Here is a 15,983-nt window from a genome sequence, read left to right as displayed (position 1 = left end):
GCAGGCTCCCTTCCAACCCATGCCAGAGCCTCAGTGAGGGCCGCCATAAATTAGGCAAATCTTCTGCTTCCAAAGTACAAAAGAAAAAAAGAGCAAAAGTCAAACAGCAAGAAGCTGGCATATTACAGCATTTTTAGGGCTTAGCTCATCCTTCACTTGGAGGAGGCTGAAATCCAGCCTGTGCAAGCCCAGAGTGCAGAATAGCTGAAGACTATAAGCAATCCGAGCAACATATGGGAGGAAGAAATGCAACTCTAACGAAAAAGGAAATGCATTCTGGGGAAAAACCTAGGGTCCTATGTGGAACAAAGCCAAGGCTAGCCTTCACAGTCACAGGGGATTCAAAGCCCAGTGTCTGACTCAAGACTATCTCAAGAGGACAGTATAATTCAGTGCCAGTGGTCACACTCCCATAAATAAGTCATGAACCATACGGCAAAGAATCTGAAAGCTTCCACAAAAGAAAATGTTAAGCTCTGCACAGCATTCACAGCTCTTGATAGCTGTGCAATAATCAGTCATACTGTTCAGATGGAAAAAGCCCCATTAGCTCCTTCTTCCCTGCTTTGATATTCATCATCTTACCAGGCACAGTCTCAGGGCTTGGTTCAGAGTTGCCAGTCCAGGTGCTTGTAGGCTGTAAAGACCACGTATAACCCATTGCCAAGTCGTGTGACCAACCACAGAGGTCTTCAGGGAGATCAAAGTTGCAGTTGAAGTTTGCAGGGAGGTGGAAATCTTATAAAAAGAAATAGAAGCAAAATAAAGTTGGATTAAAAAATGACCTACCCATGAAGGGTTGCTATTAAAAAAACAACCCAAACCTAAAATAGCTTGCAAGCCATAAATACTGGAGAAAGCATGAAATCTCATTCACACTGATGCTTTTAACCTATCTCACATTTCGTCAGCTCCAGGGATCAGCCTTAAATTCTGCATCATCAAAATGCTTGCCCCACGTCCTGCGGCTAATCCACCAAACTAAGCAAATATAAAAGCAAGGACCAAATGCTTCCAGACTCTAATCAGCACCTTCTCTTCATCCCCTAGAGCAGTCAAATATTAAATGCCTTCTTAAATGTCAGGGAAGAGTGCTTCCTGAGTGCCCTGTGCTCATCAGTTCCTGCTTTGGCTCCAAAAGGAGAATCTCAAGTGCTCCAAAACCCCAGCTCCTGAGTGACAGATCTAGCCACTTGCACCAGACAGGAGCTGTCTGTCAACGTGGTGAGCTGTCACTCACCACTTCCTACCTTCTTGTGGAAATGCCACCAGGGGAAATGTGAGGCCACCATGAGCTCAAGGTTTTGGATTCTGAGTGAAAGAAGCCAGCCTCTATTTCTAGCTCCACTATGGACTCAGTACATGGTCTTTGGGCAAGTCATTTAACTTTTCATCCGTGAAACAGGAGCAGAGATAATTCCCCTGTGTCAACAGCCTTAAAAGCTCTGGAGAGCCTTCCCGCAGAGACAGGTCTGTAGGCAGGAGGGCACATGCCAAGGGCTGCATGTAGCAGCAAGGCAGCTGCTAGCTCCTTTGGTTGGGGAAGCAGCCATAAGGCACAGAAATGGTCTGAGAGCATTCCAAGCACTCAGTAGACATGCATGTCACAGCCCAATTACAGGCTGGGTTTTTCCTGAGCAAAGAGGAAGTTTTAAATCATAGTGCCCACATAGTTAGTGATAGCCAGAAGGAGGTGAGTGACTCAAGCGATAGGCATCAGGAGAACTCTGCTGTGAGGAGCCGAGGGCTTTCTTTACATGCTCCCACTCTGAAATAAAACAATGGAGATCATGGATCCTTTTATTCCAATCTAATCTCATACCCTGGAGAGAAGCATTGTTTCTGTTTGGCTGTCATAAATCTGATTGTCCAGAGAAACACACTCATTGTTTATGGAGTATGAGAATGAAAATTGTTGCTAAATCTGAGGGAAGCTGATGGGGAGGCTGGTTCCACGCTCCGCAGCATATCCTACCCGCTCTCTTGCCCTGGACTGCACCCAGGAATCGTGTTGTTGCAGTGACTATTACTGGCCTAAATATCCTCTTGGCAGTTTCCCAGGTGCCACAATGGTAGCAGGGTTGCACAGGCTTAACACTGAGGCAAAGTAATAGGAATCAGACCCTTTAAGCTACTTCTGCAACTTGCATTTCCAGAACTCAACTACAGCAGGGTCCTGATGGGAGGTGTGAAAAAGCCAATTATCGTCCTTTTAAAAATGTATTTATTTAAAAACCCGTTATTTTTTTTTTCTCTGGGACTGGAAGCTGAAATGACAGAAGCCCTAGGATCTGCCTCAGAGGATAGCCTTTCCTCATGAGATGTCTTGTTGAAGTCCTGGTGTATATGCCCCAGGCCCAGTGCTGAGGTCCAGGCTCTGCGGTCCTGCTCAGAGGCATGTACCTCCTACACAATGCACTGTACAACTAACCCTGCTTGGCTCTGCTAAGCCCTCTCCCCTTAATCTGCACATTTCACAAGCTTTAGATGCTCACATCTCCCTTGCAAGGAGAAGAAGAACAGAATGTCTGCTTCTACACGGAGGAATCTGAGGCAGAGAATATCAGCTCCTCCCAGCACTGGCTCTTAGCATGTAGTCTAAGCATTCAACCTCTTCTTCAGTCAGAAGAGGCAGGCAAGTGCCAGAGATACCAAACCGTTCCCTGTATATCTGACAGCCATCTAAGGCTGGAAGGACAACCTCCTGCCTGAAATTAGTGTTTCCCTCTCTCCACTGCCTGCACAAGGAGCCCAGATTGTCCTCCTGAATTTTAGGCAGCTGTTATTAGGGAAGATGATCCTTAACATATAGATGTTTAGGACATCAGCCTTCTCTACATGTTGTGATTTACTCTCACAGTTGTGACCACTGCAAAAGGAGCCCTACATACCAGGCAGTCTGAATCTCTCCCCTGAATCACATTCTGAATTTATGACACCCAGCCAAGGGGATCTGGAATGGAGGTGGTTCTAAACAGGGCACTAAGTGAGTTTCTTCAGGTCACGTAAGGAGGCTGGGAGAGCAGCTCTTCAAGTCAAGTCTTGTACCCTACGGACTGAATTAGCTGCTATCTCTTGCTCTTGCATCCTTCCTTGATATAACTTATCAGATTCTGGCAGGTTTTGTTTGTGATTTTTTTTAATCTTGGCCTATCACTAATAATATTACTCTAAGCTTTCCAGAAATCAGCCCCATGTATAGGAGCTAATGGGAAGATAAAGAGTATTTGCTTAGCTCTTAACTGCTCATCTACTGAGATAAAGATGTGCTGCTCTGATACATACCCTCCTCTTCTCCACAGCTATCACCACACTCGGTTGCTTCTTCATAAGTTGGATATGGGGTAGTGGTCTCTTCACTCTTCAAAGTGGGCACCAGCGTCTCTGCTGTGGGCTTTACATCTGAGAAAGAATGGAGTAGAGATGTTATTTCAATAGGCAATATAAAAAGCCTAGGTAGGAGGAAACAAAGCAAAAAAATCTTTTTCTTGTGTTCTTATAATGGCAGGAAGAGACAGAACAAGAATACCATGAAATTTCCACGTGCTAGAAATGTCAGCATAGTTTGAACTTCAAGTGAACCGGCTGTTTCCATATGGGAGTTCCTTTGATTTAGCGTTCCCTTTGGACGAGGCTCTCCTCTAGACATACACGCTACTTTTCCCTCTTAATTTTTTAATGTATACGGGTGCTGGCAATCCACTTGGCTGCTATTGCTGGGTAAGAGAGATCACAGGCAAGACGCCTTTTCCTTTCAGAAAGGCACATGACGCGTTAAAAAAAGCACACACAACATTCCCACCAATTGTGCCAATTTATAAAACAAGTCACTCAAACCCACAAATGACGTAACCGCAAACGGACCCCAAGGATCCCCTATTGCGCTCTGGCGCGCTGCAGAAAGCATCTGGTTTCACACTCCGGGCTCCTGACTACACTTTCAAAGGGTCTCTGTCCAATTTCCCTCTCTCCAACACGGCCTGTGTGAAACAACCTCCAAGCAGGTGTCAGGGGAAATTTAAGCAAGAAAGGGAAGGATATTAAGATCAACAGTAAATGACATTAGGTTCCAGCAGGCTCTCCTTTTATGGGCGCATTAACTGGAGTTCAGCAGGCTTGATTCTTTCCGTTTTTAAAAAGACGCTGCTTTGCTCAGTTGTGTGTGATTGTGTTTCTTTGTTGGCACCCTTCAGGATATCATTTAATAAAGCCAGAAGCAGGAGGAAATAGCTAAATACATTGAATATTTTCCATAGGCTTCTTTCTGCCCTTTCATTTTCCTGTTATTAAACATGCTGCACATAAACTCTCAGGGTTGTTTTTTTTTCTTTCCAGTGGCTGTCTTTTGTTCAGGATAAAATACCAAACAACATCAAAGTCTTTTAATTTGTAAGTTCAAGTTTGTTACAAACCCATAAACCTCCAAATTCAACAAAGAAGCAAATCGTAAGCAGCCAGGCACAGAAAAATGCCATAAAAAAGAAAAGAAAAAAGAAAGAGCAGCAGGTGAAGGTAACATATCAAAAGCTGCAAGTTATTTAGAGCTTGTGGTACAATTTTTTTTAGGCTGTTGCTCTTGTATACTGAGATTTATAGCTGAAATGTGAAAATGTGAAAGGACCTTGAAAGCCAAGTCCCATACGGACACAGATGATGAGCAGATGTAAATCAACAGTGTTGCATTGCCCTAGACAAGCTGCAGAAATATATCTTGAAGAATCAGTTACCATGGCAGAGCTGCAACACGATGGTTACAAGAGATAATGACCATAGCAGGCAGGACAACATCATGTGTGAAATGGAAAGTGAAAAAGAGAGGTCTTGCTTGCTTGCTTTCTCTCTCCGTGGCCCTGCAAGTGTCTGTGCAACTGGTGGTAATCGCTGATCAAAATGCAAAGTCACTGAGCAATTGAAACCAGATGTTTGGAACTTCAAAAGAGAGAAATCCAGCTGCAAGTGAACATTCATCAATCTCCACTCTTCAGAGGGAAAATTTTGGCAGGTCTTTGAAAGAAGCCGATTACTGACTGCCTGCTTCCCGATTTTTGAGTTACTAGCCAACTAGTGTGTACGCACAGTTGCTGTTAAGTTACCTGTTTGACGCAGTAATTAAGATGCATCATTGCTGATAAGAAATAGAAGCAGCTGGGTAGGGTAAACACAGGCTTAGGCCCTCACTTGAAAATGTTTTAAATCAGTTTATTTTAATCCATCTCTTAATCTTGCTCCCAAGCAAGTGCGATTGGGTTTTCAGAGCCAGTTCTGTGATGTGCCTGGGTCCTCCCAGCAAAGGAGGGCTATATCTTGGCATTGTCAAGGACTGTTGCACGTAGCCAGCCTGGATTTAGCATGCAGATAATGCCATGGGCTATCTCTGCTCCCCAGGTTGCATCATGGATACAAATGCTTTTTATAACATGGTGAAGCCACAAGATTACAAGCCCAGCTCTGATTACAAAGCTGAATGCCTCTAGATCAATAAAGCTACGAATATTTATGACTTGGCAGTTGAGTTTTAAACATTACAATGTGCAAATGATTAGCCAGACTGGGAAATGACCATAAAGCACCCTGCCTGGAAAAAACATGGGCTGTTGCTGCTGATATTGAAACTGAGTGGGAACATTGCTGTAAAAGAAAATTTGGACCAAAAATAGCACAAGTTGAGGATGCCAAGCCCCTCTTCTTCTCTAATTCAGAGGAATGCAATGGAGGGGCTGAGATATACATGGTTGGAGGTACTGTGCAGCTGCCTCCCTTTGTGGCAGTGATGCGGCACTGTGATGCACCAGCCAGCAATGTCCTGCAGAGATCTGGCACTGGGAGATTCCCAGGAGCTGCAGGAAGCAGCAATGTGGGAGCTGCCCGAACACTTCTGCATGGAGACCACTTCAGCATGGAGCCTTGGCTCCCACTGCTTGCATGAAAGCCATAGTGCCTGCTTCTCCTACAACACTCCAAAAATGTTGTAAGATTTAAACTAAGATCTAATCTTGATTTAAAGTTTAGATCATCTACAGTGGATTCCCAGTCCAGGGGGAGATTTGCCATTGACTTCAAGGTGACAAATGATTATTAGTAATTGTGTGTAGGTGTGTTGTGTGATTTGCTGTTGTTTGTAATGCATCTCATAGCACACCAGAGGAGCAAAGGGTAGCAAAGACTCTACAAAAGGGTAGAAAAAATCCTCTGTGTCCTTTAAGCTTCCCAGAATGGGAATTCTTACAAGAAAATTCCTTCTACAGATGTGTTTATAAAATGGAAATCTTACCTCCTTATCACTGACATCTGGATACCAGATTCAGATTTAAGTAGATTATTAAAAAATAAAATAGATTAAAAAAAAGATCAACTAGCCCCTGGCACTGAAAAGCTAGCATCAGACCCAGTGAGCTGTAGGGTGCATTTTTAGCTTTTGGGGATGAAACTATGGAGCAATCAATCACTCTTGAGCCTCAGAGGGTCAAAGGCACAACCTCTACTGATGCCAGTGAGTGTGCTAGACAGTTTTCCCCTCTGTATTAAAAACAATGGTGGCTGCAAGGCACACCACTTGTGAAAAACAGGTGGGCAAAAGTGAACCAACTTCCCTTGTCCTAGGGATCTTGTAGAGACATCACAGAATTAAAACCCCAACTTCGTCTGCAAAAGGATTTCCACATGGGGTTCAATGAGAGGGACAGTTGTTTTTAGAGCAAAGACTTATTGCGGCAGCTCAAGATACCTGTACTGGTCACTGCACGCCTCTTGTGCACCTCTGCTTCTCTTCCTACTTTTTGTCTTGCCCATCTGGATTAAAAAGCCGAAATGTTATCTGACAAAGAGACTGGGAAAGCCTGCACATTCAGATAAAAGATGTGAAAGGAGGGAGAAGGGAATTGCAGACAAACCCTGCATGGGGCTCTTTGTGAAAACTTGGACTGGGGTGCAATCAATGCTGCTACATCCTGCATCGAGACCAGTTCTTTTTAAGGCAGAAGTAAAAAGATGGGGTCAGGCCACACTGCAGGTCCTGCCCTCATGGCTGCAATTTCCTTGCCATGGCATGGCCCTGAGGTGGGATAGTAGGGAGAAAAATAACCTTACACTTGCACCTTGCTGGTTTAGTGCTTGCTGCATCCCCAGTGCCGCCAGTGGGCAGACACACATGAGCTCTTACCTGTCCAGTCACAGCCCAGCACCTCCAGGCGCATTCCTATTCCTGCTGGGGACCACCTCTCCGGGTACACTCGGATGTACTGTGCAGGAACAGGGTCAAACCTCCGGACTTCAGGGATATCGTAGTGGATGTTGCCTTCAAAAAGCTAGAGAGAGAGAGAAAAAAGGCAGATGATCTGTGCATCCCCCCATGCTCTCCACCAGGCTTGGTAATTTGGGTCTGGCAGGACACAGCCAGCCTGAAATATTCTAGCTGTCCGACTCCAGGCCATTGAGTCCGGCTAAGCAGATATTGGGCTGCTCCTCCTCAGTTCCAAGAAGACCAGACAGGCTGTTCCCAAGAAGCCTGAACAATTTCACTTGGCCTCTGCCTAATTTCCAGGGGTCAGATTCTGATCCAAGCCATGCAGGGGAAGCCTGGGGAATATCCGCTGGCTTCACATACAAATAAGATCACAGTTGTCCTTTGGCAAATACAGAAGCTACTGCATGTTCGAGGATAGTGTGAATGCTCAGTTTTCCTCACAGTCCAAGTACTGCTGCTTTTTAGCTTCCATGCATGAACTCAAGTCTGTGCAGAAGGCTATAGATAGCATCAGGCCTTCAAAAACTCATTTGTAGGATGAGGAAAAATTAAAACTTACTCAAATTTTCAGAAGCAGATGAGTTTGCATAGAAACAGAACAGGCAGTAGCAGAGAATTCATTTATTCCTCAAGCCCCCTGTCACTCCCGGACTGCTAAGCAGAAAGATTATGGGGAACTCCAATGATACAGGGAATATAAGGGTCATGCCAGTATGGCAAAAGGGACTTTATATAGCAAATTTCCCAAAGAGAAGTTGTGATTCACCTTCCCCTTCCAGGGATGCAAAGCTCCTCTTCCAGGGATGCAAAGCTACAACAGCAACACCGCCCTTCCCCTTAGAATGTGTAATTAGTTTGTGCCAAACCGAATCGAAGACAAAAACTTTTGGACTCTGACCTGCAGGAGCTGGGAGGACCAGAAGGTGATGTCCACATCCCCAGGTCTGGTGCACAAGAAGATACGAAGGAAAATTGCCATCCCTGGTACAAGGTGGAACTACAGCCTCTAGTACAGCTGATGAGCAGGACCAGAGGACACAACCTTGGATTTCACGTGACAACCCAAATTCCCGGAGTCTCTTCGTGGGGAGACACAGCCAGTTTCCCAAGACCGCATTAAGCAGACTGCATATAGCCAGAAACACAGCTCATTATACAGCGGCTCCAGGCAGCGCCTACCTTGCCTTGCATTGTTTTGGGGTCCCGGATGAAGTCCCAGTCCTTCCCGTTCATGCTGTAAGCCACCTTAAACTTCTTCACAAAGGAGCGGGACTCTGTGGTGGTCACGCTGTCCCCTCCACGGGCCCCCTGGATAATGACGCCTCTGACGTTCTTTGGGACACCAAGGTCCACCTGCAGCCACTCCTCGCCGGGCTGGGCTTGGGGGACACGTGGAAACCAGCCTGAGCGGCTGCTCACCAGGCGGGCCATGCTGGGAGACCAGTCATAGCCTCTGGTGGAAGAGGCTGAGATCTGAGAGTCAGGGATGAGGCCAGAGAGCATTCCCAGCAAGTTGGAGCAGGGCGAATCTGCAGGAAAGGAAAGGACATGAACAGTCAGGGCAGTTGCAAGGGAGTGCTTGTGGGTTTCCCTGCAGGTTTAAGCACTTTGCCTCCAGGGACTGGGTGCCTGTCCCCCAAGTGCATTCATTGGGATGGGTGCCTCCCAGTGTCACCATTCCCACCCCAAGCAACCATGACAACTGTGGGGACAGCACCCCAGGACAGGCTGCTGGAGGGACAGAGAGGAGGGCTTGAGACCAAGGAGAGAAGGGGACCCTCACCGGTGATGCGGCAGCCATACAACTCCAGCCTCAGGGCGATGCCGTTGTGCCAGCTCTGGGGACGGATGCGCACAAAGCGTGTGAGCACCGGGCTGTGGATCTTGTTGAGAACCACCTCCGTGGCATCCTCGTTGGCCTGAAATGTCTGCAAGGGAGAGGGGGCACAAATATGGTTACGTGTTCTCCACATAGAAAGAAATAGCTAGATCAGCAGCCAAAATAATCCCAGCAGGGTAAAGCAAGGAGAGGCTTTATGGGCAGCGCCAGCCTCCAGCAAGGGCAAGCACCCAGGGGCAGGCAGGGAATGCTGAGGTGCTGGCAGGACAACATGCTGAATGGACTCCTCCATCAGGCAGAACCAGGAGCTTGCTGCCCTGCTGCTTCTCATAGTAAATTGGACTGTAAGGCCACAGATGCTGTGAGATCACCCCCAAACTGAAAGCTGCTCCAACGCAGAAGGCCGGATGTCCCTGAATGCTGTGTGAGATCTTGCCTCGTCTCCATGGGTAAATGGGCTGACATCCTTGCACAGAGCACCACTGGGACACACTGTGTGCAAGCAGCAGCAAAAGCAGGGAGGATGCCTCTTCTGCCTGGGGCAACAAGCTCCTGTCCCAGCCAGCCCCTCGCCCCTGCTTCTCCTACACACATGCAGCCTGCCACACAGAGACAGCGTTTCAGAAGAGTTTATGATCCGACATGATATGAAAAGGGTGCTGCTTTACCAGATGTCTGTAATCAATAACTACCAGATGGATGTTAAATCCACCCCTCCTGCCCATTTTAATAGGCTGGACAAGGACTGGATACTTGTGTTTCTGTTTCAGGCTGCAGAGCCATAGTGGAGAAAGACAAAATACCCAACCTGAGGATAATTTCCAACCCTTTCTCTGCCCCAGCATAAAGCACTAAAGCTCATAGACCAAGGCTGCAGGCATTGCCTGCTTTCCTTCTAAGCACGCAGGCTCTCAGGACAGGGATAAGCATCCTCCAGACTCAGACAGGAGCTGCATCCTCACTGAGATGTTGGCTGGGCTCTTCTGCAGGTTCCTACCCTGCATACAACTGTGCTAAGCACAGGAGCTCCCAGTAAGTTTATCTCAGAGTGAAGCAGGAGAGTGCAATCTCTGGCACTGATCTTCTGTTGGAGGCAAGAGTCAAACAATTCAACTGAAGATCCCTGTGATCTGGGACAGAAAAAGGAGTAAGATATCCTGACCTCTCACCTTGAATTGCATTTAAAAAGCACTTTATAAGCATCCCACCACTCTAGGCCTGCAGACAGCACATGTCACAGCTCTTCTCCCAGGACCCAGCACAAAAGGTGTTTGCAGAGAGGGTCAGCATCTGTTTGCAGCACCACAACCAGCTTTGGGCTGCCTCTGCGCATCACCATCCAGCCTAGGATGGTGGCACTCCTGCCACGGCAGGGAGCAGCACCCCACAGAGGGTCTTGGTTGCAAATCTGGCTGGTAATTGGGATTTGGGGTTGACGTGAACTTGAGCAGAAATGCTAATCTGAAGAATATATATCATGCTGCTACCATTTAGCAACACAGCATGGTTTATGTGTTTTTAATATCCTATTTTACCCTGTCTGACCCCACTTCCCATCCTTTTCCTTGCTCAGCAGACACCAAATACCCTTTTTTCCAGCAGGAGGGCTATAAGAAGAGTGGTTACTGTGAAACACTCTCCAGGCATGTGTGCATGTGTGTGTGTCTTGTAAACCTATGGGAACTCACACACACACAGGCTGCAGTGGATGTATTTCCACACCACAGCAAAGCCTCCAGCTTTATGTCAACACAGAAGCTGACACACAACACCTCACCTCTGAACCTAACACCGGAGGACAGGAAATGTTTATCTGAGCTAGTGCAACTATTTTAGCACAAGGAGCAGCACTTCAGGTCAGCCCAAAGGTCCTTCTGTCCCAGAGGTGGCTCCTGATGGTGGACCCAGCAGATGCCTGGGGTTAGCAAGCCCCAAGGGAGACTTCTCCTGGCAACCTCTCTTTGCTTCCCACCATCAGCAGTTCGAAGACTCCACGAGCCAAAGGTTGCATATGGACCAGCATCTTTAACAGTCACTGACGAGGTTTGCTGTTCTTTTTGATTTAACATATTTCCAGTTTTGTTCTTTTATAGCTCACTTCGCACATACAAGCATCAGGGGCCAGAATCCAAGTTTACACCAGTTTAATTTGTTGCTGACTTCTGCAAAGTCAAGCTTGACAGAAAGCAGAAGCAGGACTGAGCCCAAAAACTTTATCACTACCACATGCATTGGTGAAAGCATCTCTCACATGACCTTAGTCCCAACCACCTGCTTCCAGGGAGAGCAACTTCAATTCTGCTTTAGATTTGGGGCCCAGTAATTTCCTCAGACTAAATCACATTCAACAAGCTATGTAACTCTGAACTAGGGCCTTGACACTCTGGACTGCCAGTTATGAGGGCAGAAATGGCACCTGAGTTCCAGCTCTAGGATCAGCTGCATCAGCAGGATCTGCCACAGTGAACCTTGTTTCTCAGAAGTCCCAACTGATCATAACAAGTGACTGCTTCATACCCTGTTCAGCATAACAGAAAAAGGCCATTTTCAGAGGGCAGGTGCCTAGTGCTGTTAGAGAAGTGGGGTCCTCCCATGTGCCTGGCCTCTCAGTCTCTCTTCCAAGTGGAAATGCATTGTGAGCCTGCAAGTCCTGATGCTGCTGAGTGTACGGTTTCTCTGCACTGCAAATACCGACCCCAGAGCCCAAGCACACTGTGGAGAGAGTCCCATTGACTTGAACAGGCTCTATATCCTGCCTCAAATTAGCACTCACAGCATGGGAAGAACTAGCAGGAAAATGTGTGAAACTGGGAGAGCCAAGAAAGCAAAGATTTCTTCCCCCTCACCAAAATAGAACATTGCTATTCCTCCCAATCTATCTGCTTCCCATCCCACTCAGCACATATTTTGAGCCAAGTCTTCGAATGGTGTAAATCAACATATCACCATCGAAGTATAAGAAGTCACAGTAATTTACACCAGCAGGAAGAAAAAAAATCTGGCTGTGATTTAGGGAGATAGATAGATAGATAGATAGGGAGATAGATAGATAGATAGATAGACAGACAGACAGACACTCAGCAGAGAGCACACATGTGCACGTGCTGAAGCGCGACAGAGCTAGATGAATGAGAAAAACATTAACAAATTAAAAGCACCTTCCAAGAAGCAGTCAAGGAACTAATTTTTACTGCCGCATCAAAAAGCTGCCCATCCCCTCCCCATGTACTTTTATGTTTACTTCCGTTTTAGTCCAGACGGCAGGGTCTACATGTAAAATTAAACTGATAATCAATGAAAGCTGACCCGCTTAATTAATCTGCTGCAGAAAGCAAGTGGTGGGAGATGATGTCTAGGCTAGAGGAGGATTGGGCGAGTTTTCCATGAGCGCACACATGCCACCTCTGCACCAACACTTCTAAGTTGTATTTCTGACATACTGGAACCACTGTGGGGTGACTGGGGGATTTCTGAGGCTGCACTAATTCCAGTGGGTATGGGAGCTGTCCCGACGGCAGTTTGGAGTGAAAGGAACGAAGGACAGGGAGACAGAAAGCACTGTGAAGTTGAAGAGGCTTTGAGTCAGGGAGGGGGCAGGAGGTAACTGCTCTCCAGCTTTATTTATTGCGCTGCTTGGACACCATGTAATTTCTTGGGGAGCTAAAGAAAGTGGCTGGGGGAGGCAGGGGAGAAGGCCAGGGATGGCAGCAGCCCTGTCTTCATCCGTGTGTATGTGTCTCTCTGGACCTACTAGATTTATTGCAGGATTATGTTACTCCTGTGGAGACAGAGCCCTGGAACAGAGCATGCTAACAGGATTAGGGCTTCAGGATTTAGACAGAGAAGCATGAAGGAGAAAAGTAGGGGAGATTATTTTCCTTGTCAGATAGGGAAGGCATAAAATGGGGCATGTTTGATGGTGGGAGGATTCTGGCTTGAGTGGAGGGTGGATGGTTCTGGATTTATTAAATCCAGGAACAAGGAGCTAAAAGAAAAATGACACTTGGCAACACACAACGAAGCACAGCCGTCTGGGCACGGCACAGCACGCTGGGCTGGGCTTGCCAGCGCTGTGTCTTTGAGAGGCTCCACTCACATCTGGGAGTCGCCAGGGACAGGATGAGAGCCACTCTGTTAGCCTGCAAAGGAGATATCAGGCCCAGAAGTACAAAGCTGCAGCCTTACTAGGAGAGCCACGGCTATAATCCTCCCCTGGTACTGCACCAAGGGTGAATGTGCAGGGCTGCCTTTCCCAAAGCCTGACATCTTTGTCTTGCCCGCAAAAGCAGCAGAAGCCGGCTGGGACCTGGGGATGCTTCTGGGTAAAGCCTTTGTGCTGTGATGTCTCTGTGTAGCAGAACTTGTGGCCTTCTGGCTGATCATGTAAGCTTTTCCTGAGTTTTTCAGATAAAGCTTCTCTCTCCCTCCCCAGGTAGATAAACACAAGCGACCTCACTGAGAACTGAAAGGACAGAGGAATGGTCCAAAGTGAAAGCATAAGGGCCTCCAAAGAATCGTCCTCAATATTCCCTGCCAGCACCAAACACCTCTGACATCTCCAACTCCATGGAATGCTGAGATATTCAGTTGTTTGCTGCAATTCAACTTGCCTTCTTGCATCCACCTGGAATATCACCCAGGAAGGTTAGCTGATAGCAAGCACAAAGCCAAGAAAATAAGTAGGAAACGGAAAATGTGCATCAGCTGGATATTGCTGCCATTTGTCACCAAGTGACTTCTACAGGTTCTCAAAGCAAATATTTCAGTTGCATCCTCCCATTTTACACACAGAGGAATGGAGGCAGCGAGAGCACCCATCACAGTGCCAACCCAACAGGAATCCTGAAACCCATCCAGTCCCTCACCACACTAGATGATCCCAGGAGATGATGTCCACAGTTACTAAGATGGAGTGGCTCAAATAACAAAGGAACTGGAAATCAAGACCCTACAAAGAAGGAAGTGGATCAGAATGGATGAGCACTTTGTTTTCCAATGAAATCCTCATAGTTGAATCTGTCTGAAGAAAATAGCCAAAACCAAAAGGTCAGATCCTGTCAGGTGAAGAAAATGGCCAAAACTAAAAGGTCAAATCCTGCCAGGTGCTCTTTTCCTTCCTTGGGTTCAGACATTTGCAAATCACTAGATAAGATCTTGGCATACACACACCAGTGTCTGCACCCAGAAGATAACCTCTAGGGCCATCAATCCCGGATGGCAGTGGGGGATGCAGAAGGAAGGGCAAGAGCCAGACCAGCCTTTCTGGGGCAGGAGTTGTTTGGCCCCGTCCCATAAGGATGTGCTATTGGGTAGTAAGGGACGAGTATGGGGCAATAAGTGGTGGCTGCTCTCTTCCCCATCTCCTCTCTCAGGGACACACAGGCAGACAGCTCTGCACTTCTGGACAGGTCACTGAGTTAGCCTCTCCCCCTGGTCCCATGCTCCAGGCAAGGACAAAGCATCGTCCCCTCAACAGGGGGATGTCCAGGGTGTGCTGGGCTGGCCTTTGTGGGGAGTGGGCTTCCAGGCAGCGGGAAAGCCTGTCAGGGATGGTTCAGGAAGGGGAGGGTGTGAGTGTGGGGCTCCTGCCTTCCCACTGCCACCCACCCCAGAAATGCAGTAGCGCTTGGCATGGTAACAGCCCAGCCAGCCCTGCCTGCTGCAAGCATGTATGAATCTTCTTTTCCTCTGCTTCATCCTGCCTTTCAAGCTTCCCATGCTGTGAATGCCAGCAGCTGGGGCCTCAAAGGTGAGCCACCACGTTCCACAGGGAAAAAGCTTGGCTCCGCTCTCCTCAGAAACACTGGAGGGAGGGGAAGCAAGGGGGGGTGAAAGAGAGGTGGTCAGAGCTCCCCATCCTCTGCAGAGTATCATCCCCTCCCCACCACTCCTGCACTCACTGATTTGCTCTTTCTTTAGTTCCCTGATGAAGACGTAAATGTTAGCTGACCTATCTATAACATGGCAGAGCTTTGCTTTTGGCCTACACAGCTAGCAGAAATTCAGAGCAGTGTTTGATACACCCCATATGCCTATGTGTGCATGTGCATATATATATATATGCATGTGTGTGTATATATATGTATGTGTGTGTATATATATATACACATATATATCTGCATGTATATAGAGGAATAGAGAGTCCCTGTCTGTCCACCCCCCTTCCCTCCCTCCCTACTCCTCATGGCACCAAATCAAGCTGCGGCAGACTTGACAAATCTATTTGGCATGGTTCACTCCACCGTTGCAGCCTGAACCGTGCGGAGTGCCTCACTGACGCAGGGAGGAATCTGCACCTTGAGTACAGACATCTGGGAGCTTTCCTAATGCAGGAATGGCAGGGATTAACTCGGGTGGGGAATGTGGGGCCAGAGCCCCCTGGCACCAGGCCTGTGAGCAAGGGGCTTTGTCCTGGCCCCACTATGGCTCAGTGGGCTGGTGGCCAGTCATTCAGAGGGGAGGGAAAGCAGTCACCCGGATGCAAGGGGTAGGCGAGCCACCAAAAAGCAATTACTTATCCTCCCGGCTTGGGAAGTGTCTGTTAAATTAAGGCCAGACCATGGGAAGAAAGCGAGACTGGAATAAAGGAGTAAAAAATGAGAGATTTGATTTTTCCTCCTTTTTATGAAGAGAGAAAACAGAGCAGAACAAAGCTGATAGGACAAATCCTGAAAGGGAGGCAATTAACACGGCTAAGGGACTGCTTTGGGTTGGTATCAGCCGGCTTTAGGCTCTTGCTGGAGCGATGTCATGAAGGGTCTGCTGTGGCCAGTGGGTCCTGGAATAGCACAGAGCCTCCCCATCAGTGCACAGCCACCCTGTTAGGTTATATGCGAGCTCTGCCATGAGCTGCAGCACTGGAGCCAGCCTGCCTGAGGTTTGGGCGAGCCCCGCTGCTGA

General features: G+C 47.6%; 1 protein-coding gene across 6 annotated transcripts in view; it reads right to left on the bottom strand.

Moving 5' to 3' along the window:
- Nucleotides 1-15,983, bottom strand: part of NRP2 (neuropilin 2) — an 88,108-nt gene that overhangs the window by 33,679 nt on the left and 38,446 nt on the right. For all 6 annotated transcript variants that reach the window (XM_061455346.1, XM_061455380.1, XM_061455363.1 and 3 more), the window contains exons 8-12: nt 9,027-9,171; nt 8,423-8,772; nt 7,160-7,304; nt 3,286-3,402; nt 586-738 (exon numbers count right to left, since the gene is read on the bottom strand). In XM_061455346.1, coding sequence (XP_061311330.1) covers nt 586-738; nt 3,286-3,402; nt 7,160-7,304; nt 8,423-8,772; nt 9,027-9,171 — 910 coding nt within the window. The remainder of the gene's footprint in view (nt 1-585; nt 739-3,285; nt 3,403-7,159; nt 7,305-8,422; nt 8,773-9,026; nt 9,172-15,983) is intronic.

The sequence above is a fragment of the Pezoporus flaviventris genome, unplaced genomic scaffold (genome assembly GCF_033815535.1).
Source record: "Pezoporus flaviventris isolate CSIRO_AGI_PZ_B2104156 unplaced genomic scaffold, CSIRO_AGI_Pfla_v1 ptg000001l, whole genome shotgun sequence".
NCBI lineage: Eukaryota > Metazoa > Chordata > Aves > Psittaciformes > Psittacidae > Pezoporus > Pezoporus flaviventris.
Note: the sequence above shows the minus strand (reverse complement) of the source record. Positions and strands in the feature narration are given on the sequence as shown.